Source organism: Elephas maximus, chromosome 18, assembly GCF_024166365.1.
Source record: "Elephas maximus indicus isolate mEleMax1 chromosome 18, mEleMax1 primary haplotype, whole genome shotgun sequence".
Taxonomy (NCBI): Eukaryota; Metazoa; Chordata; class Mammalia; order Proboscidea; family Elephantidae; genus Elephas; species Elephas maximus.
Genome location: NC_064836.1, coordinates 77,199,890 through 77,227,572, shown reverse-complemented (window position 1 = coordinate 77,227,572; position 27,683 = coordinate 77,199,890). Strand labels below are relative to the sequence as shown.

The 27,683-nt window shown below is 38.8% G+C and overlaps 1 protein-coding gene across 4 annotated transcripts in view; it reads left to right on the top strand.

The window, feature by feature from the left end:
* CBLB (Cbl proto-oncogene B) overlaps window positions 1-27,683 on the top strand; it is a 135,619-nt gene that overhangs the window by 65,035 nt on the left and 42,901 nt on the right. For all 4 annotated transcript variants that reach the window (XM_049858191.1, XM_049858189.1, XM_049858190.1 and 1 more), the window contains exons 8-9: window positions 10,977-11,162; window positions 12,712-13,077. In XM_049858191.1, the coding sequence (XP_049714148.1) occupies window positions 10,977-11,162; window positions 12,712-13,077 (552 nt within the window). The remainder of the gene's footprint in view (window positions 1-10,976; window positions 11,163-12,711; window positions 13,078-27,683) is intronic.

Sequence of the window (27,683 nt, the reverse complement as noted above, 5' to 3'; positions counted from 1 at the left end):
TAAAATTTTAATGAAGAACAACATATAAGAACAAAAATAGGTATGACCAAAAGTCAAAAGAATCCTTTTTAAGACATTGTCCTAATGTTGCCTTCATCAGTTAAAATGTATTGGTAATTAAATTTTTAATTCGTTATCTGTATGTTATTACTTTTCTTAATGATAATAAGTGTGAAGAAAGATACTGTAGTATTCCTGGTCCTGAAGAAAGGTCCCTGGGTATGACTCACAGTGTGTTTAGGAGGGTGTTTCCTTCTAATGTTATTTAATTAGTTCCCAGCCATGAGGCTAGAGTACATGTTGGAGCAGTAAGGAAAAAATTTACAGCAGTGAAATACAAAAATAAAAATAAACATTCAAAATGTAGAACATAGTTCCTAGCTTGGGGCAATTCTTCCCCCTCATTGTATTCAGAAATATGTGGGGACTTTTTTTTTTTTCCCCCCCCCCCCGCAGTGGCAGGAAGGGGGTTACTGCTGGCATTTAGTGGAAAGGTGAGAAATGTTAAACATCCACAACCCGCAGGACAGCTTCATCCAAGAAGAATTATTCCCACCAGTGCCCCAGTAGTCTTCCCATCCCTCCCTGCCTCGTGCAGTACACAGGTGAAGCTGGATGTGGCATTAAGCCATCAAAGACAGAAGTTCATTATTGCCATTAAATTACATTTTTTTAAAACTGATTTTCCTTAAACCTCTCCATGAAAAAAGGAGAAGAACCCCTCCTCCAGGAGCTGTATGATGTTGAAGGGAACCTTGAAGACATCATGCCTGAAAAATGTTTTGAATATGTGGGGTTTTAGAATCAGCAAGCACTTGAACTCGTAAGCTGGGTCTTGGAGTCTGCCTCAACTGGTAGGCTGTGAATTCCTTGAGTGCAGAGGCCGTGCCTTGCTCTTCTTTTCACTCTCAGGCCTTGTGCAGTGCCCGGCACCCAGGGGAGCTCGTGAGAAAGGTTTTGGCAGAACTGTCAGTGCTAACACTGTCCTTAAACTATGTTATTCCTAAGTAGAGGTCTCTGGAGTCCAGCTGCTTACCTTCTTGTTCTAGTTTTGCACTTATTATGCCCTGCGTAGATTATTTAACCCCACTGGTCTCAGATCAGGAGTGTTGGTGGTACAGTGGTGATGTACTTGGTTGCTAACCAAAAGGTTGGCGGTCAGAACCCTCCAATTGCTCCACGGGAAAAGGATGTGACAGTCTGCTTCCGTAATGATAATAGCCTTGGAAACCCTATGGAGCAGTTCTCCCCTGTCCTATAGGGTTGCTAGGAGTCAGAGTTCAACTTGACATCAGTCAGGTTGGTTTTATGGTTTTTGTCTCAGATACGTTTTATTTGAAATTAAATGGCTCAATGCATGTAAAGCTACTAGAATGGCCCTGGCATGGTAAATGCTAAGTATTGTTATTAATGATACTTTTCATAAATAGTGTGTAAGACTCCTGAAATCTTGCTCTATTTTCAAGAATTAAATATTTATATTTTAGGGATGTCTGTGAAAGTTTTTTTTATAGGTATTATGACTTACCATTCTTACAGGAAGAATTAGAAATCAAAACTACATCAGAGGCAAATACTTGGTTGCATTTCTTTAATTTAATATATTAATTGCATGACTGCATTAACATACTTTGCTATTAACCCATATTTTAGGTTTGAAATTCAGAGAAAATGCAAAGTTGCCAACATGTCAGCTAGAATAATATTTTTAGGATTAAATATTTAGATAAGCTTACAGTGTTCTTATTTTCTGTGTAAGTAACCTGAAATGATAAAGTATTCTCTGAGACAGGGCGAAGAACTACAGTAACCGAATTACAGTCACTGTTGTTCAAACAGCTTTACCCGCTGTCTTGAGAGGAATAAGGGGTTCCTTTTTTTTTTTTCCATATGAGGACATATTTCAGTGACTGAAATTTATTCCTTTAATTCCCGGACTGTTCTTGTGTCTCAGCCATGTTTATGGAAATATTTCTGAATTCTCTGTCGCCCTTCCCTGCCTTCTCAGAATCGCTGTGCACCTGAGCAAACCAAAGGGCAGAGGTAACCACTGCAGTCAATAGGGCACCTTGCTTGAAGCTTACGTATTGCTACAAGATTTAAGGGTGGGTTGAATGAGGAGAGGGGAAATGTGAATTTAAGCCAAAGTCACACATATATGTAGATCAGGATGCAAAATGCATAACAATAGTTAAAGTAAAATGTGAAACTTCAACGAAATTTCAGTTATGGAGGCTGGTCAGAGGCGGTGAGATCAAGTCCGTCTGGAAAAGGTACTTTAGCAAGAAGCTGCAGCTCACTGTACAGTTGACAGCGTTTAACATTTTAATAGAGCTGTGCCCTCAGGGTTATTCCCATGTGTGATGCTGTTTGTACTGCTTTAAAGTAGACCCTGTTGGTAATTTCATTGACCACTTTTTGGTCAAACCTCAAGAAGAAGTCAGCCCTTACTTCAGTCATCTGTCCACATTACATTGCCTCAGCCAGTACTGCTCAGAGTATAAATTTTGTCATCTTCCTTGCTTCTAATTTATAGTGTCTGATAATTTCCCCAAGGTACTACTGGAGAGTAGATGAAGGTGCCATTAAGATAAAAACCAAAGCAAACCCACTGCCATTGAGTCGATACCGACTCATAGGGACCCTATAGGACAGAGTAGAACTGTCCCATAGAGTTTCCAAGGAGCACCTGGTGGATTCGAACTGCTGACCTTTTGGTTAGCAGCCGTAGCTCTTAACCATTATGCCACCAGGGTTTCCATTAATATAGCAAACCTCATTTTACACATAAGTCAGATATCTGTATTCTTAGTAAGGCGTCTATATCCTGTTCCTATAGGGAGAAGCACAATAGATTTTTTTTTCTCTCTGCTTAGAGGACTTTTTAATTCTGGGTTTCTCCCTAAATTCTTACTGACTGGAGCTTCTGGAAGTGTGACAGTGGGTGACCATGTGATGATTGTATTGCTCTTACACAACGTTCATCGTGTAACCTTTTGTTTATTACCTAAAAGGGAGCAGTGATACAGGTGCTCCAAACAGATGACATAGCAGTCATTTACACTCTGCGCTACGGGTGGTATTCTGTACAGGCTAGTATGTTAACTATGTTCGATTTTGTTCTCTCTGCAAATTAATTAGAAGAAGAAACGAGAATAGTTTGTTTCAAGGAATAAAATATTATATTTTATATGAGAAAAGTTTTCACAGTGTCCTTCATTAATTTTCGTGCGTTTAGAGAAAAATGTTGACTTTCTAAGAGCCCTTCCCATCACCCCTGTTGTAATACTTGTATCTACCTTGTTCAGATAGGAAAATTCATTAAGTAAAAATCTTGTTAGAAGTATTATAAAATTGACTTTGATTATCTCTGGGGCTGTCAGGGCTCTCATCTTACTAGCAATTGGAGAGATTTTTCTCTTGTCCTGTTTTTATAACAGTCTGACTGGGCTTGAAGTTTCTTACCAAATGTTTTGCCATTTCCATAACAATGGATCTTATTAAAGCTGTTATAGAATCACTCTCGAAAAGGCGCGGATAAAATGAAGAACGACTAAAATAAACTGAGCCCCGATTATTATTGGTGATTGCTGAGTATGCTGAAAAAGGCCTTTGACTTCTTGGGCTTTTTCTATCAGGATTTTCTGTTAAAATTGCAAGTTTGGATTTCTCTATGTATTATGGTAGTCATTAGCGTCCCATTCTAAGTGCTAAAGAACTAGGTAAATTTTGTCAGAGAAATAAAGAACACCATTTAGGCATTTCCTGAAGCACAAGGCTGGAAAAAAATTGGTGAATATGTAGACATACAGAAATCAGATGCAGTCCTTAAACTTCTGGAACTCCAGGATTGCAGTTTGTAGAAGATGGGCTCACCAGCTACCGGCATTAAAGAATTTTAAGAGAAATTGTTAGACAGATACACCGGTGTGATGATTATTCAGGCAGGAGGAAAGCAGGCCCAGCCTTTGTATTTTGAAAGGCACTAAAACAAGGAAAGAACATTTATTCTAGTTCTGAAAGCAAGTGTAATACTAGAATAAAAGTGAGAATTACCCTAAATCAAGATGAAGGAATGGAATTGATACTAATCAGCTACCCTGTAACTGGAAAAGATTCCATCCTTCACAACTCTTGCAATACGGTGCGGTAAACTCAGTAAATTCTGTATCTGCAGATTACATCTTATACGTTTCTAGCTAATTTTTCTGTAGCTTTTCTAAGTTTTTTAAAATCCTAACTTAATAGTGTAGGCAGATAAAATGAAAGAAGTGAGAGAGAAACTAATTCATTTGCGGCGGTGGCAAAAAAGACATGGTTCCTTTAAGGTGATTATCTTAAGAACCACTTAATGTCCTTTTTTTTTTTTTTTTACTATGTTAACTACATTTTATTTCTTTAACTAGATGCTATTTAGTAGTGCAAAACCAGTTGAGGAGAGGTGCAATCTCTGCCATAAAATTTTTTTAAAAAGGAATAAATGGGAAAAAGTATTTGCAACAATTCTAACATAAAGAGTTGCCATATTAATGTATTCATACTGCATCGTCTTGATGTTTATACTAATGTACAGTGATTTCATTCATATCAACACAGGAGAAAAAAAGTTACTATGGATAATGGGGAAAAGAATATAAAAAGTCAGTAAGCTGAAAAAAAATACACATAGCTAACAAATACTGCAGTGTTTTTTTCTTTCTCTGTTAAACTCAAATTTCTACATCAACATAGGCCATTGGAATGCCAATCAAGTATCAGAATAACAAAAAGCGAAAACTAAAAATAGTGTTTATGAGATTTCTGAATTAGTTACTATGTTAGATGGCTGGTAAAAGGATAAACTGGAGTGTCCTTACTGGGCCGCAGAAGAGCCTAAATATTGTTCGTAAACTTTGATCCAGTTATGAGTCTATTATGCTGCCCTCAAAGAAAATTCTATGGTTCCCTCCTTAAAAAGTAAAGTATATATGTTCAAATATTTCTTTATGACGCAACTTTATAATAGAGAAAGATTGTAAACAGCAAGGGGATGGTTACATAAATGCTGACATATCCATGAATGCACCTTTTAAAATTATGTTCAGGGAAAATGCTTAATAGCAGTTAAACATTTTTTGGTGCAATACAGATTAGATTAAAAGTTATATATGTTTTTAGTGATTGATGATGAAAATAGTATGTAGAAGAGAGACTGGAAGAAGCCATATCACCATCATCCCTGGCTGTCCATAGATGTTTCAACACATCTTCATGCATTCCTGTACCTCCAGGAGTATCTACAGGGAAGTTATGTTCTTTATAATGAGGAGAAACAAATGAATGAAATGAAAACAAAATTGAAAAGACAAGGAGAGAAGTGTCGAAACCAGTTTTCTAGTTGCCATTAAACCAAATGCTAATTATGGTGACCCAATTTGTGTCAGAGTAGAACTGAGCTCCGTAGGGTTTGCAAGGCCGTGACCTTTCAGAAGAAGAACATCTTGCCTTTCTTCCGAGTTGCTCCTGGGTGGGTTTCAACTGCCAACCTTCCTGTTAGTAGCCCAGTTCTTAACCATTTGCGCCACACAGGGGCTTACCCAAACCGGTAGACCTCACTTACTATGGTAAACAGTTCTACAACATGCAGGTCCCTAAACTCATAAGCCTTCTTCAACTCCCAGACCACTTCTTCCTTTATCATTTATTATTTGTGCATTCACGCCAGTCTTTAGAGCAAGAGGGAAAAAGAAAAATTTATAGTAAAGTCAATTCTAGATATTTACACTAACGGAAACGAGTGGTCAGTGTTAGTTACAGCAGATAATCCAGGAGGTGTCTCTGTTTGACTTTTTGATGTATTATAAGGCTTTCTGTTTAATTCTTTTCTAGATATTTGATTTTGTTACTGTATTGCATCATTTAGGCCTGATAGAGGAATCGTCTTGGACAAAATAAGACATATGGGAAACACTTCGTCTAGAGATTTCTCTAATAGTGAAGGTGGAACAAGTTTTGACGGAGCCTTTAGAGAGGTTGTAATAGATTGCATTTTACTTTTTACATCAAAATCTCTTTTCCTAAGCATATTATCCAAATAAAACTCAAATCTTTTATTATCACCTTTATTTTATCATATATTATTTAATTATATTAAACCACATAATGGCTTCATGAAGTGGATTAACTTTATTCTGTACACTATGGGTAACAATATTGTTAGGGAGTAGCCTGTCCAAGGCAATATAGCTGAAATCGATATATTATAGATAGGAAATGTGTGTGTCTGAAGTCAGATTACACATTTAATAGGTTTTTTTAAGATCCCTGTTATTTATACAGAGTTGGTAGTAGAGTCATTTTGACAGTTAACCACACTTAAAATTCACATATTCCAATCAAAGAAGTATATTCCTACTTAAAAAATATTTCCTTGTTGTAATTCACAATTGTAATCTTAATCTTTCTGTATCTTCTGCCCAAGATTTCTCACACATAAGGACTAAGTCTGCATTACTGTACAGAATGGAGGTGAGGAATACTGGACAAATCAGTAAGGAATGATTAAGTTAGTGCTCTTCACATTGTTAGAATTTAACCTGACCCAGATGCTTTGTTTTTTTGTTGTAGTTTTTATTTGTTCTTATATTTTTCCCCAACAATGTTTTACCACCACTTCAGGAGTAAAGTAAATGGCCTGGGTGCTCTTGGGGTACAGATTAGAATTATGGCAGAAGAAGGCTGCGAGCAAGGTTGAGTTTTAGGGATGTGTCTGATTACGTCGTTGGCTCTGGGGAAGATATAAGTTGGTAGACTAAGCATGAGTCAGCATATCCCTTTGTCCCAACTTTAGAGGTATTCGTTGCACTTAGTGACTGCCTATACAGGGGAAAATTCTGTTATTTCTAGAATTCAACATGGAAGAAAACAAAATTCCCCACAACTGGACCAGTAAGCAATATCATGATAAACAGAAAATATTGAAATTGTCAAGGATTTCATTTTACTTGGATGCACAGTCAATGCCCATGGAAGCAGCAGTCAAGAAATCAAGTGATATGTTGCATTGGGCAGATCTGCTGCGAAAGACCTCCTTAAAGTGTTAAAAAGCAAAGATACTGCTTTGAGGACTAAGGTGCACCTGGCACACCCATGGTATTTTTAGCTGCCTCGTGTGCATACGAAAGCTGTACAATGAATAAAGAAGACCGAAGAATTGATGTCGTTGCATTATGGTGTTGGCAACTGCCCAAAAAATGAACAAATCTGTCTTGTAAAAAGTACAGCTAGAACGCTCCTTAGAAGCACGGAAGGCGAGACTTTGTCTCACATACTTTGGCCGTGTTGTCAGGAAGGACCAGTCCCTGGAGAAAGACATCATGCTTGGTAAAGTAGAGGGTCAGCAAAAAAGAAGAATACCCTCAACGAGATGGATTGACACAGTTGCTGCATCAGTGAGCTCAAACATAGCAACGGTTGTGAGTATGGCGCAGGACCAGGCAGAGTTTCGTCCTGTTGTACTTTGGGTTGCCGTGAGTTGGAACTGGCTTGGTGGCATTTAACAACAACAACGAGAATTAATTCAGAGTCTTTAAAAGACCAAGAAAGTGCAAATACTGTATGGACGTTGAATTGATCTGTTTTGTTCTTTTTTTCTTTTCAGAAGAAAAAGGCAATCTTTCTATTCTTCTGTAAGGTAAACATAGATTTTGAGGTCATAAAATTTTTAATGTCTCGTCTAAGAACTCAGTGACATGCTGGAGTGTGAAGCCTTGTATTAGATTTCTTTTCTCCTCAGACTTTCAAATAAAAAAAAGAAAAATATAACTTGTAGTCAGTTCAAATAAATTAAAAGTGACCTTTTAGACTGGGGACAATTTGGGGAGCTCAGGAGGGGCCAGGAGGGGACTCCAGCTTTACAGGGTGAGGAGAAGCGGTCCAGATGCACTCTCCTCCTTGGCTCTGCAGCCAGGGGTTTCTCTGGAGGACTTGGGCATTCTTCACCTCTGCAGCAACCTCTGGCCTTTTGGTTCTCACCAAAAAAAAAAAAGTAACCCTTTATGTAAAAGCCACCTAAAAATGTATACAAATGTTCATAAGTTAATGCAGAATTGTAGAAGTTTTGTAGTAATAACAAACTACAGCAAAGAACTATACATCTGTCTAAAGGGCATTGTTAAATCTAGGCTTATCTGAGAATTTTACTATAAGGGAATTCAGGGAAAATGAGTAAGTTATGGTGAATTTAGCCTACTTAATTAAAAAAAATTTTTTTTAATTAAAATGATTTTGTTCCTTTATATACTAATATATCCTTCAAAAAGTTCTTCTAACTCAGCCAACTTCTGGATATTGTAATGCTTCAAAATGGATTAGTTCTTTAGGAGGACAGCACATAATCACCCTTGAGAGCACAGTGTGAATTGTGCTGAGCAAGGTCTGCTTCCAAGTCCACGCTGCACAGAGTCTCCTTGTCTGGGAGTATCTGACAGTTCAGGGTTATTGCTGCACCACACACGTTTGTTTGGATGTCTGCCCTGAGAATTTTCAATGCACTCTTTTAACATCTAGCAAGCCCTACACCCGTTCAATTCAAATCCATCCCATTGTTTAAATGTGCTAGGAATTTTTGTAGCTGCTTAAATATTACAGTTATTAATAGTAATTAATTCAGCCTGAAGCAGAAGTCTAGTTCTCATGGCCGAAGTGGGCCATTGGCTGTGTCAGAATTCTTTGTTTTCTGTTTCAGGTAGGTGGTAAAGAGGAAGTTGTGGGAGAAAAGCACTTGGAGGAACATAGATTTTGGTCTGCAGTCCTAGTAGCTATGTAAAAAAACCAAACCAAACCTGTTGCCATCGAGTCGATTCTGACTCATAGTAACACTATAGGGCAGAGTAGAACTGCCCCATAGGGTTTCTAAGGAGCGGCTGGTGAATTCCAACTGCTGAACTCTTGGTTAGCAGCCAAACTCCTAACCACTGTGCCATCAGGGCTGTACATGGTATAGGGTATAGATAGCACTTAAACATTTCTCTGCCAAGTAACTGAATGAAGTGCAATGCATTCTTAGTATGTACAGAAAAAATTGTTTGGGCTAGGAACCGTGGATAACTTTGCTTCTTGATTCTTCTTTGTAAAGAATTGTAGACAGGTCGACAGAGCATTTGTGTCAGGTAACAGTTCTGTCAGTTCTCAGAGAATGTAATTTATCCTAATGAGAACTGTGGATATTTAGATGTCTTCTGACATCTCATTTTCTCCTGTATTCTGTGGTACATACAGCCTTGTATCAGGAATTTTCTCCGTTCCCTCTCCGATAATTTCTGGATAGGCTCTGTGCCCTGAGTTTCACGTTCGTGACCATGTGAGGCCCCATGTCTTTCTCGATAGGGTTGCTGTTTTGTTAACAATCATGGACTGCATTAAAATCGGTTGAGACCATAGAGTTTCTACTTTTTCTCCTTCAATTTAGCAGTAGTTAAAAAAACAATTACCTTATCAGAAGCTAGGAGATATGAAGGATAAGAAAGAAATTACTAAAAAGGAAGGGTTCTTAAAATTGTCAGGTAAAATTAGACCTAATTTTATTGACCTATTTCATTTGGTACCAGTTTAAGAGAGACAAAGACTTGGTAGTTTAGCCATATCATGATAGTATTCAGGTCTGATGTTTTATCAGAGGTTTGGTCTAGAAGCTTCTCAAAAATTTTCTTAATAGCCTTTAAAAGTGGAAGCATAAGTCCCTACCTCTTCAGTGTGGGCTGCACATAGTGACTTCCTTGCTAAGAGTACTATATGGTAAGAGAGAAGACAAAAAAAAAAAAAAACTTGACAGTGAAGAAACCTGACAACTACTACCTCAGCCAGGTGATAAGTCAGCCTCAGCAGGGATAAGTCATGACAATATTAAAGCCAAACAAACCCAGTGCCATCGAGTTGATTCCGACTCATAGCGACCTTAGAGGACAGGGTAGAACTGCCCCATAGAGATTCCAAGGAGCGCCTGGCGGATTTGAACTGCCGACCCTTTGGTTAGCAGCCGTAGCACTTAACCACTGTGCCATCGGGGTTTCCAATGGCAATATTACATACCTTTAATATGATGTGGTTTTCCTCCCCAAAACACGTAACGCCTGTCTGGATCCTTGGGTGGTATAAAATGGTTAATACTCTTGGCTGCTGACTGAAAGGTTGGAGGTTCGAATTAACCCAGAGGCATCGCCCAAGAAAGTCCTGAAGATCTACTTCCAAAAAATCAGCTACTGAAAAGCCTGTGGTGCACAGTTCTACTCTGACACGGTGAGTGAGAATCAACCTGATGGCAGCCATTTAGTTGTTGGTAACCCTGAGGAAAGCAGGAGAATAATTCCAATAGAGGAACATCCTACAAAACACTTGACCCGCACTCCTCAAAACTGTCAGGGTCATCAAAACCAAAGAAAGAATCGTGACAACTGAACGTAATGTGGTGTCCAGAATGGATGGAATCCTAGAACAGAAAAAAGGACATTAGGTAAAAACTAAGGAAGTCTAAACAAAGTATGGAATTAAGTTAATTAAAAAGAAAAAATCCTTTATATGATGTAAGTAAGTGTGGATGTGTACACAAATCTTTTGTCTTAGTCAGATTAAAAAATGGTGAATGCATAAAGACCAAACCAAAAAACCTTTGAGGATAGCTTTCTGGTTTTCTTATAAAATACAGCCAGGTTTCTTAGAGAATGGGTTTGATTATCTTTGAACTACACTTTTGCTGTTGTTGTATCCTAGGTCTTTCTGCGATAATTAGGAGAGCCTGATCAGTCTATTCTGCTTATAATACTGGCCTTGCAGGATAGTGTGAGTTCTTTCCATCTGTCAGTCAGAGTACACCGAGGGAGCGTATTTTAACAGATGTTCTGTGGCAGATGCCTCTGCGAGGCCCGATGTCTTCCGTAGAGCTGAGAGGTGTGCACTGAGCACGTGAGATGAACAGCAGTGTCCTGCTTTCTCTGTTCCAGTGCGCTGACAGGCAGAACTCACCAGTCACATCCCCAGGATCTTCTCCCCTGGCACAGAGAAGAAAGCCCCACCCCGATCCTCTTCAGATCCCACATCTAATCCTGCCACCAGTGCCTCCTCGCCTGGATCTCATTCAGAAAGGGATAGCTCGGTCTCCCTGCAGCAGCCCAACTGGTTCACCAAAGGTAAATCAATTTTATTAGAAACACAGAAAATTATATATATATACAGAAAATAATTCTGTGCAGTAATTATTATTGCTTGCTCAGGTTCTTTTAAGTTCCATTACTCATGTTTCTTGTACCCTTCATTATTTATGAACAGCTGTACTGGGTGTCAAGTTTTGAAAATAGTGAGCCCGCTGTCAGCTTCCGTACTTTATTGCCATAAAGTTACATACTTGTTCAGAGAAGGCACGTGTCAGTAATAGTCCCCTGATTTGTGTAGTTATTCTGTAAAATGAATGTAAAAGGTCATTATATGCATTATAGTAAATTACAGGCTGTTATCAAATGGTACTTTACATTCATTTTCATGGTGTCATGAAAAGAAAAATGCCATGGGAGTATATTTGCATAAGGACTTAAGGTGTGATAAATTATCATCCATGTTCCAAGGTGACTTAGCAGAGAGAATTACATGTACTTTTTATACCCAAAGGAATTAATTACAAAGAATTATAATATTTGTAATTACATTACTGTTTAACATTAAATGTGTAATTCCAACTATAAATTTAAACCCATGGTTTACTATTTTAGTCCCAAATTTAATAATAAGGTCATATTTTGCTTTATTAAATACAAGATTTTTAAAATTATTCTTCCATTTGGTAACATGCTTTATAGTCTAAAATTAGTAGTAAGCCCAATATTCTTAGCAGAATTTGATTTCCATGTGTTATAGTTAACTTGGTGTTAAGATTATATATAGACACAAGTAAGATTCATTTTTTCTCTCATATTTTCTAACATTAAAAACACAAGTCATTTATCAGATGAACTGCGAAAATAAAAGTCAAAAGCTATGAAAGTTACATAGATTAATTCAGGGGCTGGCTCATTCCTATTTCCATGTAAGAATCAAACTGATTTATTATTTTTTTTTAATTTTAGGAGATTTAAAATTCAAGCATGAGCAATGCTGTTATATTATTTGTGATTTTTTCACTATTGCAATAATAACTGATAAAAAACAAGAGCATATTTTTTTCATCTGAGTTTCTCTGTTACAATAATCAAAAACAAAACAAAAAACAGTTTTCATTCTTGTAGAAATACTGAAAATCAATTTGTTCTCTTAAAAATTGTGATGACAGCAGCTTAAAAAAGTTCCTGAATGATGAATTTCTTCTATAGGTCCTAAATCACAGACATGGGCAGATAAATTAGCTATTGGCATGATACTCAGATACATATAATTTTGATATTCTGTTACTTTTTTCTGTATCATTTTTATAATCTATCATTTAAGTACTCATTTCTACAAAAAATCCTAATGAAATACATACATGCATTCTTTTCATTTTGTATTTTTCATTTATTTTTTCAAAATGTCATTAAATAGTAATAAAAAATACCTATTAAAATATGGCATAAAAAAAGCCATAAGGGATAGAAACGTAATAAGTCTCCATTGTGGCTTCAAAAATCAAAGCAGTAAAATGCGAGTTCAGAAGTCATATGCAGTGCGTGGTCCAACTTTAATTGTTTATTTTCTCTTGTGTCTCACTAGTCATCTCCTTGCATGGTGAGGAAACAAGACAAACCACTCCCAGCACCACCTCCTCCCTTAAGAGATCCTCCTCCCCCTCCGCCTGAGAGACCTCCGCCAATCCCTCCTGACAATAGACTGAGTCGACACTTCCATCATGGGGAAAGTGTGCCTTCCAGAGACCAGCCCGTGCCCCTTGAAGCTTGGTGCCCTAGAGATGTGTTTGGGACTAATCAGTTGGTGGGATGTCGACTACTAGGGGATGGCTCTCCCAAGCCTGGAATCACAGCAAGTTCAAATGTAAATGGCAGACATAGTAGAATGGGCTCTGATCCAGTGATCATGCGGAAACATAGGTGCCACGATTTGCCTTTAGAAGGAGCCAAGGTAAGAAATACGCAAAGCAGAAGCTGAAGAATCTGCTTGTAAACTCTTTTGATATGGGGTAGCATAACGGCCGGGTGCTGTTTTTTTGCTTAGTGTGGCACTTCCCTGCCACTCTTTAATTACCTCCAAGTTATAAATAATCCAGAAGCTCATTAAAACTTGAACTTAAAAGAAGTCAGGAAGAAGATTCTAAGTCATGATTTAATTTGAATGTGCCACAAGATAATTTTCCAGAGATTTATTTCACCTTTTCCTTATTTCATCTGCCAAAAATTGCTCCCCAGTAATAACTTGTTGGTGGGAGAATCAGCACTCTTATTTTTTTTTTTTTAAACTATCATTCCGTGCAATTTGGAAAAAAAAAAAAAAAAGGTTTCCTAATCCTAGCATATAATAAACCAGTTGCTGGAATTGGTTGTTTCCTAGGGCAGTACACCTTAGGCAGCTAGGTTAAATGAGCTCATGTACTTAAAAAGCCAAACCCTGTTCATTCTTACAAAGCAAGTTATTTCCCATAAAATTGAAAAAACTACACATTTTGAGTTCTATCTTGGAGGATATCACCACTGTCATTAATATATCTGAAAGAGAATTTATGCATTCTGGAATTCTCAAAAAGTCAGCAATGGAAATAACTCAGTTTAGAACTGTTGGTAGGCCCTTGGCAGAGTTGCAATATAGTATTTTTGTTTATTTGTTCCCGTGATATTTTGGCTATGAGATCAGATCATTCCCATATTCACTCTGCCAAAGGCATCTTTGCCTCTTTTGAAGACTGTAATATTAGAAGTCTGTTGCTTTCTATTCATCTTAAATTGTATTTTAGGGGAGTAATCTATTCCTTCAAAATCGTGGCCTGCAGTTGGTAAACTCACCCGATAATGTATTCAAGAAACAAGAAGTGTGATATATGGCATGTACCCAACTCCTGTGCTTGTTTGGGTCTCTGTCGTGTGTGTGAAGGTAAAGTTATAATGAAAACACTGGGCAACAATATTCAACCTCAGTGGTAGTCTCAGGGAGTCAGATAGGAAGAGTCAAGACTCTAGTGTGCCGTTAAAAATAGGGAGAAGGTAGTGGTTTGCCAAGACTCTGCCAGCCTGAGTAGGGTGTAAATAGAAGAGAAACTGAAAACCAAACCTGTTGGCGTTTGTGTTGATCCCGACTCATGGTGAGCCCTTTGTGTAGAGTAAAACAATACTCCATAGGGTTTTCAAGTATGTGGCCTTTCAAAAACAGATCACCAGGCCTTTCATTCGGTATACCTCTGAGTGTATTTTAATTGCCAACCTTTTGGTTAGTAGTCAAGGACTTATATGTTGGTGCCACCCAGGAGAAAGCACTTATAAAAGCATTTGTAATATTCTCTGAAGATGGAGTTTATTATCCTCAAAAGAATTTTCCTACAATCTAGAATCCTGATTGGAGGGATCTGCTGTTACTTAATTTTTAGTGATTTCTTTTCCCTTTTCCTTTAGCCTTTGTTACTTTTCATTCATACATGATCATACTCGTCTTGAGAAGAGAGCAGAAATGAGCTCTAACCTTAATTGGCTGGTTATATCTTAGTAACATGTTATAATTTACTTCCTGACTGGACTTCGGAAATATTTAAAACATAATTAAATGAAGACTTCTTATTTTAGGGCTCTTTTAGATAATATGTTGTGTGATTTCAGTATTACTATAGACCTAATTCCTAAGGCCTAGAACACTGCTAATTTTTGTAGGGGGCTGAGAAGCCTACCATTTCAAAAAATGAGGCTACAGTTTCTTAGATTATGAGTGAGATATTTTATTTTTATTATATTAACTGTAAGTGTGAACTATTAATACTGACTTCAGTTCTGAAGATTCCTTTTAATGTTTTCTTTGGAACTTTTATATTCCAGTCATTGATGCTGATTGGTATCCCAGAGAATATTGAATGAATTGCAAAGTTTATCTCCTCCTGAAAGCTGGGTTTCAATCATGTTTAAAAACCAAAACCAAACGCTTTGCCCTCGAATAGATTCTGACTCATAGTGACCCCTCATAGGACAGAGTAGAACTTCAGCATAGGGTTTCCACATCTATAATCTTTCTCAAGCTGAAAGAACTGAAGGAAAAATTCAAGCCTCAAGTTGCAACATTGAAGGATTCTACAGGGAAAATGTTGAACGATGCAAGAAGCATCAAAAGAAGATGGAAAGAATACACAGAGCCACTGTACCAGAAAGAATTGGTCAACGTTCATCCGCTTCAGGAGGTAGCATCTGATCAAGAATTGATAGCCTTGAAGGGAGAAATCCAAGTTGCTCTGAAGGGAATGGCAAAAAACAAGGCTCCAGGAATTGACAGAATACCAACTGAGATGTTCGAACAAAGAGGTACAGTGCTGGAAGTACTCACTTGTCTATGTCAAAAAATTTGGAAGACAACTTCCTAGCCAACCAACTGGAAGAGATCCCATATTTGTGCCCATTCCAAAGAAGGGTGATCTGGCAGTGTAGAAATTATCAAACATAATCATTAATATCACACACAAGTAAAATTTTGCTGAAGATCATTCAAAAGCAGTTGCAGCAGTACATCAACAGGGAGCTGCCAGAAGTTCAAGCTGAATTCAAAAGAAAGTATCATTGCTGATAGGTCAGAAGGATCTTGCCTGAAAGCAGAGAGTAGGAGAAAGATGTCCACTTTGTTCTATTGACTATGCAAAGGCATTTGACTGTGTGGATCATAACATTATGGATAAAATTTTGAGGAATGGGAATTCCAGAACACTTAATTGTGCTCATGAGGAACCTATACTTAGACCAAGAGGTAGTTGTTCGAACAGAACAAAGGGACACTGTGTGTAATTTAAAGTCAGGAAAGATGTGCATCAAGTTTGTATCCTTTCGCCACACTTATTCAGTCTGTATGCTGAGCAGATAATCTGAGAAGCTGGACTATATGAAGAATGGAGCATCAGGATTGGAGAAAGAGTCATTAACAACCTGTGACATGCAGATGACACAGCCTTGTTTGCTGAAAGTGAAGAGGACATGAAGCACTTACTGATGAAAATCAAAGACCACAGCCTTCAGTATGGATTGCACCTCAACATAAAAGAAGAAGCCACAACTGGACCAGGAAGCAACATCATGATAAATGGAGAAAAGTTTGAAGTTGTTGAGAATTTCGTTTTACTTGGATCCATAATCAACACCCATGGAAGCAGCAGTTAAGTACTACATTGGACAAATCTGCTGCAGAAGACCTCTATAAAGTGTTAAAAAGCAAGGATGTCACTTTGGGGACTAAGGTAAGCCTGACCTGAGCCATAATATTTTCAATCACCTCATATGCATACAAAAGCTGGTCGGTGAATAAGGATGACCGAAGAAGTGTGAACGTCTTTGATTTATGGTTTTGGTGAAGAATATTGAGTATACCCTGGACTTCCAGATGAACGAACAAATCTGTCTTGGAAGAAGTACAGCCAGAATGCTCCTTAGAAGCAAGGATAGTAGGACTGCCTCACATACTTTGGACATGTTATCAGGAGGGGCCAATCCCTGGAGAAGAACGTCCTACTTGGTGTAAAATACAGGTGAGGGAAAAAGAGGAAGACCCTCAATCAGTTGGATTGACACAGTGGCTGCAACAACGGGCTCGAGCATGACAACAATTGTCAGGATGGGGCCGAACTGGGCAGTGTTTCATTCTGTTGAATGTAAGATTTCTGTGAATCAGAACTGACTCTTCTGCACCTAACAAAAGCAGGGTTTAGGGAAGCACATTGCCACATCTTTCTCCCCTGGGTTCGAACCGCCAACTTTTCCTTTGGTTGGCAGCTGAATGCTTAACCAGCGCCCCACCAGGGCTCCTTCAGTCTTTTTTAAAGCAAAACCAAACGCGTCGCCCTCAGAGTCAATTCCGGCTCAGTAGCAGCCCTACAGGACAGAGTAGTATTGCCTCATAGAGTGCCCAAAGCTGTAATCCATACAGAAGCAGACTGCCATGTCTGTCTTCCTTGAAATGGCCAGTGGGTTCAAACCACTCGTCTTCCAGTTAGCAGCTGAGTGTTTAACCACTGCACTACCAGGACTCCTTCCAGGCTTGTTTAAAACAAACCCATTGCTGTCGAGTCGATTCCGACTCATAGTGACCCTATAGGACAGAGTAGCACTGCCCCATAGAGTTTCCAAGGAGTGCCTGGTGGATTCGAACTGCTCACCCCTTGGTTAGCAGCTGTAGGACCTAATCACTATGCCATCAGGGTTTAAATAACCCTCATTAGGATTTTTTTAAGACACAACCTCATAAGTCGTGTGTATATTAATATCACAGTGCTTATATTCTCAAGGTTAGTTTCATTTTACAACTAAAACTGGTATTTCCACCAAAATTGGACTTCTAAGACTTCTAATTTTAACCTAGTTGTTTGACTTCTAAAGTTGATTATAATGAAGCACTTATATATAGTTAATGTATTGCATACTGTCAAACTATGAAACAGAGCATGTCTCTGTTATTTTTATGAATGGAAAAATGCTTCCACTTCGTTTGACCCCAGGGAATGTTACAATTTAAATAAAGGATAAAAAAACAAATCCCTTCTGTTATATCTTTGTGGAGACCTCAGGCTGGCGCCAGCCAACAATGAACATAAGGCCGAGTCCCTCCAGTGTTCTGTAGTTCTCAGTTTCTTCTGGATTGGATTTTTTCTCTCACCTTAGGCCTCCCCCTTTTCTTTTGGTGTGGTTCCTCAGTCCAAATAGATTCGATGACACATTTTTAAGTATGCTCTACACACACGTCTCACCTGGTGTTCAGGATAACCAGAATCCTAGTGTTCTTTCCCCTTTCAGACTTCACAAAATGTATTCATAAAGAGGAAGTGATCAACTCCTTCAGGCAGAAGTAGAAGTGATAAGGCTATGTGATACCTGCATTTTAACAGACATAAAAATCTCATCAACATGCATCAATTAGGCCCTGGAAACAGACCTGGAGTTCTCTTCTTGCTTGCCAATTTATTGACATTGTAGACGTCTTTCCCACCCACACTTCACTTAATTTCCTACTTTATGAAATAGAGTAATAATAGTACCTAGGGTAACGTTAGGGTAACAGAGCCACTCTCCAAGTGTCTGAGTCCCATACCTCTCCGTTAAGGAACAAAGCCAAAGTGATGTGCTAGATATGGAGTATAAGAGTAAGTTGTAACAGCTGCCATTTTCATTAAAAGTAGTAGCCTTTATTTTTTTATTTTTTTTAACTAAAATCACCTTTTCTTCCCCCTTTCCCTGTATTTAGCGTAGTTCCTAATACATATTTTGTAAGCAGTTAGTAATGTTGTCACTATTATTACAGGAATTAAGCCAGTGATAGAGATGAAAGAGCGTATGTGTGCCGAGGGTGGGGAGGAGAAAGGTAGAAAGGAGAAGGGGGCCAGAGGCAGAGAGAGTTCATGGTACACAAGAAGTACAAACGGACTCCTTTTTCCGTATTTTGAGAGCGCTGGCCTAGAGCCTATTGTAGAACATAATTTTCTTGTCTAAAGTAGGATTTTTTTTTTCTTTTCTTTTAGAAGAGTAGTGGTTTTCTACTGGTAAACCTCATACTTAGAATAAGGAAAGGAGAGGGGATTAAAAGGAAGGGAAGATGATTTTGATTAAAAAATAATAATAATTTCAGTGAAAATGATGAGAGTTGCATTGTGTTCAGAGCCTCCATACTTAGTGTGCTCTATCTTATCATCAGAACAAGGTGTGTGGAGACTTAGGTATTTGGATGATTAGCCCTCAGCTTCCTGTAACCCATTAGTTTCTCCATATTTAAGCAAATAACACATTCTTGTCAAAAAAAAAAACAACTATAATTTAGGTTTATTTGATTTCACTGAAGTAATGCTTCAAATGTAATATTTTTTCCCACTTTAAAGGTAAGAAAAAGTAAGCACTAAAAGTTTAAGTAAAAATTAAATGTGCATATGGAACACTGAGGTGGAATTAATAAGAATAGGCACCCTGTTAAGGAAATGCAGACTCGTTCCCCTTTATTATTTGCCCTTTGTCCATGGGCCAGTTCCCACTGTCCATTAGAACCATTTTCCTTTTTTGGCTGAATTTTCACTAGATAGGTATGGGAAGCAAGAAGAATTAAGTTCTAATTACTCCATTTGCTAATTGTAGAGAGCTCTGAGGGGGGACAAATTTAATTCATAGTTAAAATGAAGTGTAAGAATTTTCTATGAGTTTAATTTCTCCCTCCCACCTAGCATAATCAGATGTTAACTAAGGCAGTACTTTAACATGGATCTGCAAGCTAAGAATTATTAAATTGTTTGTCTTATTTTACTAGGGAAAAAGATACCTATAGCACTGTTGACATTCTTTGAAATTCTTACATTCTAACCACCTTATAAACTTGTTCCTTAATAAATATCTTGTGGGCCTGATAGTTAATTACTGTTGTTGCTGATTTGTTTTAGTGATCTGAAATGAAAACGTTTGCACATAAATATTTTAAAGTATCATTGGAAATCTGAAATTTATCAGCTTATTTCTAGATGCAGTGCAATTAATTACTTTTTGTGTGTGGCCTTTCTAGCCATGGTTTTGTAACTCCCACCCAGGTGATTGTATGATAGGGTAGTTGTGGCCTGTTGAGGGAATTGGTCAGTTTTGCCTTACAAGAGAGCCAATTCTAGAGCAGAGAGGAGGATCCTACCACCACGAAGAAAGAACCGCCAGGAGCGGAGAACGCATCCTTTGATCCCGGGATCCCCACACCAAGAATCTGCCAGAAGCAGGAGACGGAGAGGGAGAGAGAGAGGTCAAGTTGTAACCGTGAAGATGGTAAAAAGCAGTGCCGAGAGATCCTGCAGAGGAGTGGTGGGCATGGAGATAGATAGCTGAGTGCCTCTGGGCAGACGCCGAGGGCCAGGGAGAAGTGTGCCTGTGAGCGTGGCTGCAAAGAGGCTGTCCTGATAGAAGAACGTATTCTGAGTGTTCCTGAACCTGAATTTTAACCTGTTTACTGCCATAATAAACCTTGCAGTTTGGAGTGTGGTCTGTGAATTTTGTGTGGCTATTGCAATGAATGATCGAACCCAGCAGAAAAGTAGAGAGTGCTGTGGCAGGGACAGTTGGTGTCAGAATTAGTGAAGATGGCCGAGAGAGGAGGCATTTCTGGCCTCCACCTCACAGGAGTCAGCCTTGTGCTGTTGACCTTGGTTCTCCTTCCTTCTTGTGGTTTGGAAAAGGTCAGACACTGCCCCCAAGCCGTTCTTACACTAGACATTAACATTGTGTCTGACTAACTGTATTCTTTCCCTGTGAAGATTAAGAATCCTGTTTTTTATGTTAGAAGAGCTGTCTTTGACTTGTCATGTTACTTAGAGTGACATTGTTCTAAAGATGACCCTGTATACAATAATCTTTTGAAGATATGGCTGGTTAAGTACCTCTAACGTTTCCCCTTTTTAAGTTTGTGGGTTTTCACAATGGTGGAGGAGAGACACGTTTACACAGATGACCTTAAGCTCCTCTGTATAACTCAGAGGCTGTCCTTCAGAACTCAGAACGTAAGCACTCTGTGTACTCTCATTACATTTCCAGTCTGACATCGCGGGAGGACAGATGATAGGGATATCAGGGCAGTGATTCTGGGGGCGCATGTGTGCAGTGAGGTAACGGGTTTATTTTTTAAAAAAAGTTTTCTTAATTGTCTTAAGATCGTCACGAAGCTATAGATTTTTTTCTGCATCTCAAGTGTCCCAAACTTTTTAAGTTCTTAGACAATATCTGAATCCTAAAAAAAAAAAATTACAAACTTCAAGATTAGGAGTACATGCTACCTTGAGGAATGTAGAAAAATATTCATCTAGGTTGACTAGAATTTACAATGCATGTATGATAACTCAGATAATAACTTCTTCTACAGATTTAAACTTCCCCAAGTATATTCTTATTCCTTCTAATACAGTATACACACACACACACTCTCTCTCAGGATGTGCAAGACACTGACACTGGGGGGAGTATAAGGATGAATAAAGCACAGTCCGTTAAGTAGTGAGAATCAGACAGGTGTATAATTAACACCCAGAAAATATAACATGGGGTCTGAAAGAAGAAAAAAAAAATCTAATTGAATTGTGGTGTGGAAGAAGGACTAAAAAAGGCTTCTTGGAAGAGTGTCACTGGCTATAGACATTAAAAGATTGGTAGGTGTGTTTTTGGAGACATGAAAGGAAGGAAGAGCATGGAGGTGGGAAAATAACCCAGAGCGAAACGGAGTCTCTTTTGGGTGGAGAGAAGAGCATCTAGAGAAAGTAGTCAGGGAAGGGAAGACTATAGCAGTGTAGGTTGGAACCAATTATGGACCAGTTAAATTCTACACTTAGTTAGCTTTAGTTTGGTAGGCAGGAAAGAGCTTTTCAAGTTGCTTGGCGGAGGAGTGATAGGATCAGAATTATGTGCTTGGAGGATTTTAAATTGATAGCGTTTGAGATGGAATTGTAGATGGGACAGTGAGTTAGAAAGAAGGCAGAGGAGCGTAAAGATACTTCCTCCGCCGAGTAGTTAATGAAGGCCTGATGAACCAGTGTGCCTTCAGCGTGTGCTGCCGCACTTGACACGATCAGTTTGCACGTTGGAGGAACTGTCGTTTCATTCCGTTTGCAAACAGGATTTTCACATTTCCAGAGCACATAAAATATTGATTTCTAGCTTAAGAAGTTGTGGCTTACTGCCATTCCTCGGGTGGTGGCAGCTAAAATGATTTCAGGTCTAATGAAATGGGTGTAGCTGGAAACATGAAATTCAGAATGACATAATGTTGATCTTGTCATCCAGCCACTACTATGAAATATAACTGAGTTCTTTAGACAAACAGAAATACGTGCATCACTTTAGTACCTGTACATTTGGGTTCTTAGCTGTTTGCGTGCATTCGTTGTCTCATTCTTTCGATTAGGAAAGAAATATGAAGAATTCATGTTTGCTGTCTAGCTTGTTCAGTCTCAGGACCTGTGTACTTTTAGAAGAACAGCCCTTAAATACAGCGCGTATGTTTACTGAGAATATTTCCATTCAGTAAATTGATAGTCTCTTCCTAATGTACCAAAGAAGTCATTGGTTAACGCCTCCGTTAGCCATTTAATCATCTAAGCCAGCCAGCAGTCGGTATTGGTTGAAGCCCTACTGTGTGGAAAGCAGGAGCCCTGGTGGCACAGCAGTTAAGAGCTCGGCTACTAAGCAAAAGCTTGGCAGTTTGAATCTACCACCACTTCTTGGAAACCTTAGGGGGCAGTTTTGCTTTGTCCTTGAAGAATTGACCCAAGGGCAGTGGGTTTGGTTTTGGTGTGGAAAGCAAGGAGCCCTGGTGGTGGCACAGTGGTTAAATGCTAGGCTGCTAACCAAGTGGTTTTATGGCTCAGACCTGCCATCTACTGCTCTGGAGAAAGATGTAGCAGGCTGCTTCTGTAAAGATTACACCCTTGGCAACCCCATGGGGCAATTCTGTTCTGTCTCATAGGGCTGCTATTAGTCAGAATCGACTTGATGGCAAAGAGCGTGGAAAGCAATGAAGGAATGTGCTGTGAAAATAATAAAGCAAGAAATCTTTGTCTTGAAGGAAGCTTAAAGTGGGATGAACGCTCTTCTGCAGAACATGTTGTCGAGTGGATTCTGACTCATGGTGACCTCATGTGTTACAGAGCACAACTGCCACATAGGATTTTCTTGGGTGTAATCTTGAAGGAAGTGGATCATCAGTCCTTTTCTTCCGTGGTATCACTGGGTGGATTTGAACCACCAACTTTGAAGGCTAGCAGTCAAACACAAACCATTTGCGCCACCTAGAGGCCTTCCACACAACGTAACTAGCAAAGTAGCAGATGACAGGTACTAAATGAATGGTTCAGAAAAAACATGCTATGAAATTTCAGAGGCAGAGGGAATCTCTTAGTTACTACGTGTCAGTAACAGTGTGTTTCTAAAGCAGTTAAAGACAGCACTGTTTGCGTTTTAAAGCAGATTAATAAATTGGTACACTAAATTATTAACAAGTCAGTTAACTTGGGTTATTGCCCTCTTAGAGAATAAATTCCATCATTAACTGCATGGTTTTACCAATGGTAGACATCATTGTCTGAATGACTTACCTTTGTGAAATTTAATTATAGCACATAAAATTGTTGTTCAGGCTCTGTTATTAATGTATTTATTGTCTTATTTACCTAATGTTCAAAATGAGAGCATTTTTAATATCACAGTAAATGAGTGTGTTGATACACATTTTCACATGTGGACTCAATGTTCTGATTATGAACTTGTTAAATTTGAGCCAATTCAACTAAAACTATTATTCCCATATCTCCTTTTTATTATATTATTGCTGAAATTTTAACAAGTATCTACAGTATATTCGATACGTTCTCCTAAAAGAGCAAACCGATTGCATATAAAATCCACACTACATGTTCCAGAATCAATTTTAGATGTATTTGTGATAGATTAAGGAGATTTGGTTGCAAAAATCTTAAATTATGTATATTCTGGCAACACGGTTATGACTCCAATTACAGAGGACATGAAATGCTCGTGAGCATTGTCCTCACAAGGACAATTTCAGGTTTGATACATGTATTTGTCGGTCAAAATGCATTTTTACTATAAAGGGATTTCATTGAACTTTGCAATAATTAATATGTATCAGAAAATTTCTTCTCTTTAGCAGAGTTCCAAAAACTTTGTCTTGTTCTGTCATTTTGCGCATAGTAGAAAACCACAATAAATCATTTTGTGTAAAGACCTATTTTGTCTTGGCATCGCTACAGTGTATGGACTCTAATGAGGGAAGACGTGGAGATGAGAAAGTGGAGCTGACCCATAGGACCTGGTTTTAGAGTGAAACTTTAATGTTCTAAGTTATCACGTAGGTTTGAAATGCAAGCATTGCTGTATTTCAAGTGTGTTCTTTAAATTTGTTTCTTATTTTAAGTTGGTAGGGAAGGGTACAGTCTTTTCAAATTTGAATTCTAAAGCTTTGCACCAGCTTAGAGCTGTGAGGGCCAGGGGAAAAATTCTGTAGGTCTCTATTAGGGTATCAAAGACTGTGCAAGCTACCTTACATCCTTTCTGCCCTGACAGCAGTCTGCTTTTAAATATGAATTAATAACAGATTGGGAAAGAGCTCTGTGACAAAAAATCTAGTGATTTATTTAAAAGTCTCAAAATATGCTTTTAAAATTTTTTGTTGTGAACTGTGTAATTGCGGTGTTCCTTTCTCGCTTCTCCTCCTCCTCCTCCTTAGGTGCTTCAATTTCAAGTTGGTGCCTAAGCAGAGAGCAGTTGCTCAGGCAGTTACTGTAGTGAAACTGAGCAGCATGGAAATCAGAATTTCCTGATTCTGGGTAATTAAAACACAGACTCCCTGTGGGTACTTCGTGAGCAACTCTTTTGCTTTCTTCTGGTCACAAACTGAGTATCATACTTAAAACTGCCTTTACTCTGAAAGCCAGAACAAGCCTCTAGTTACTGTTAGTGCCAAAGCTTTCAACCTGGAAGGAACAAAGGCATTTCTGATTATAATCATGTGCTCAGTTTTATCAGTAAGACTGTTCTGTTAACTCTGGAGAGAGATAATTTACCATGCTTTTATTTAGAGGAAATTGGAGTAAGAATAGCTCCAGTGCTGTTTTTTCTTTACCAAATCCTTACAGAGAACCCTTAACGCTTGAATGAGAACTTACCATATTTGGGAATTTTATCTATCTATATTTGATCTATGTAAATTACAGTGTTATCACTCAAGTGTGTTTAGGGATCGTGCTATACCATGTTTTTTACATGTAACATGGTCCCGCTTTGGAGGGTGGTGAATAATCACTATGGTACTCTTGTTGTTAGGTGCCATCCAGTTGGTTCCAACTCATGGTGACCCTGTGTATAACAGAACAAGACCCTGCCTGGTCCTGTGCCATCCTCACAATCGTTGTTATGTTTGAGGCCATCCTTGCAGCCATTGTGTCATTCCATCTGGTTGAAGGTCTTCTTCTTTTTTGATGACCCTCTACTTTCCCAAGCATGATGTCTTTCTCCACGGACTGGTCCTTCCTGATAACATGTCCCAAGTATGTGAGATGAGGTCTCCTCATCCTTGCTTCCAAGGAGCGTTCATTCCAGCTGTACTTCTTCGGAGACATGTTTGTTGGTTCTTCTGGCAGTCCATGGTATATTCAGTATTCTTCGCCAGCGCCATAATTCAAAGGCATCAATTCTTCTTTGGTTTTCCTTATTCATTTTTCAGCTTATGCACGCATATGAGTGACTGAAAATACCATGGCTTGGGTCAGGCACACCTTAGTCCACAAAGTGATATCCTTGCTTTTTAACACTTTAAAGAGGTCTTTTGCAGCAGATTTGCTCGGTGCAATACGTCATTCAGTTTCTTGCTGCTGCCGTGGGCACTGATTGTGGATCCAAGTAAAATGAAATCCTCGACAACTTCAGTTATCTTCTTCATTTTATCATGATGTTGCTTATTGGCCCAGTTGTGGGGATTTATTGTTCCTTTATGTTAAGATATGCGGTAGATTACTGACTTTTGTGTGTGGCCTTTATAGCCCTGGACTTTTAACTCCCACCCAGGTGATTGTGTGATAGGGTAATTGTAGCCTGCCAAGGGGATTGGTCAGTTTTGCTTTAAAAGAGAGCCAACTCCGGAACAAAGAGGAGAGCCCACCACCACCAAAGAGGGAGAGACCCATGGCAGAAACTGGTAGCAGAGACCTGCAGGAGATGGCGCAGTGGGCTTCCCAACCCATGGAGTGAGAAAGCTGAGTGCCTTTGGGGAGAGACTGAGGGCTAGGAAGAAGTCTATGCTTGACCCACGAATTTGGAACTTGCTAGTCTCCAAAACCTCATGAGTTCTGTGAGATATTGCAAGAAATTAGGGAACCCAAAGACAGGAGGGAGAGTACTGAGGCAATGTTAGGTGCATTGATGTTAGAGATGATGGAGTGGTACAGCAGCTTGAAAAAGTTAGACATTTGGGACATCTTTAACCTCTACATTATAGGAACCAGCTTTGTGCTAGTCCTTATAACAGAAATTATTCATTTAGGTATAATCCGTATTGACAGCTGTAGTCTTTGATCTTCATCAGTAAGAGCTTCAAGTCCTCTTAACTTTCATCCATCAAGGTTTTGTCACCTGCACATGGCAAGTTGTTACTGAGTCTTTCTCCAATCCTGATGCTGCGTTCTTCATGTAGTTCAGCTTCTTGGAGTGTTTGCCAGGCATACAGATTGAATAAGTATAATGAAATGATACAACCCTGATGTACAACTTTCCTGATTTTAAACCACAGTGTATCCCCTTGTTCTGTTCGAACAGCTGCCTCTTGGTCTTTGTACAGGTTCTGCATGAGCACAATTAAGTGTTTTGGAATTCCCAATCTTCAAAATGTTATTCACAATTTATTATGATTCACACAGTCAAATGCCTTTGCATGGTCAACAAAACACAGCTAAACATCTTTCTGGTATTCTCTGCTTTTGACCAAGATCCACCTCGCATCAGGAATGATATCCCTGGTTCCAGGTCCGCTTCTGAATTTCTGGTTTGAATTTTGGCTTGAATTTCTGACAGCTCCCTGTTGATGTACTGCTGCCATCATTTTTAATTTATTTTCATCATAGTTTTTACATGCATGTGATAGCAGTGATACTGTTCGATAACTTCTATGGTTTGCTAGATGGACTTTCTTTGGAATAGGATCTCTTCCAGTAGATTACCCAGGTAGCTGTCTTCCAAATTTCTTGGCATAGATGAGTGAACACCTCCAGCGCTACATCCCTTAGTTGAAACGTCTCAGTTGGTATTCCATCAGTTTCTGGAGCCTTGTTTTTCACCAGTGCCTTCAGTACGGCTTGGACTTCTTCCTTCAGTTCCATCAGTTCTTAATCATATCCTGCCTCCTGAAAGGTTGAACATCAGCCAGTTCTTTTTGGTATGGGGACTCTGTGTATTCTTTCTATCTTCTTTTGATGCTGCCTGTGTCATTCAATTTTTTGCCCATAGCATCCAGTTCAATATTGCAACTCGAGACATGAATTTTTTCTTCAGTTCTTTCAGCTTGAGGAGTGCCGAGCACGTTCTTCCCTTTTGTCTCCAGGTCTCTGCACATTTCATTAAAATAATTTACTCTGTCTTTTCGAGCTGCACTTTGAAATCTTCTGTTAGTTCTTTTATTTCACATTTTTCCCGTTCACTTTAGCGACTCTATGTTCGAGAGTAAGTTTCAGAGTCTCTTCTGACACCCATTTTGCTCCTTTCTTTTTTTTCTTTCTTGTCTTTTTAATGACCTTTTGATGTATTTATGTGTTATGTATTATATCTCACAGCATATCTGGTCTTTGGTCATTACTGTTCAGTGTGTCCAATCTATTCTTGAGATGGTCTCTAAATTCAGGTGGGATTAACGCAAGGTCCTACTTTGGTTCTCATCTGCTTGTTTTAATTTTCTTCAGCTTCAGCTTGAACTAGCATATGAGCAATTGATGGTCTGTTCCACAGTTGGCCCCTGGCCTTGTTCTGACTGATGATATTGAGCTTCTCCATCTT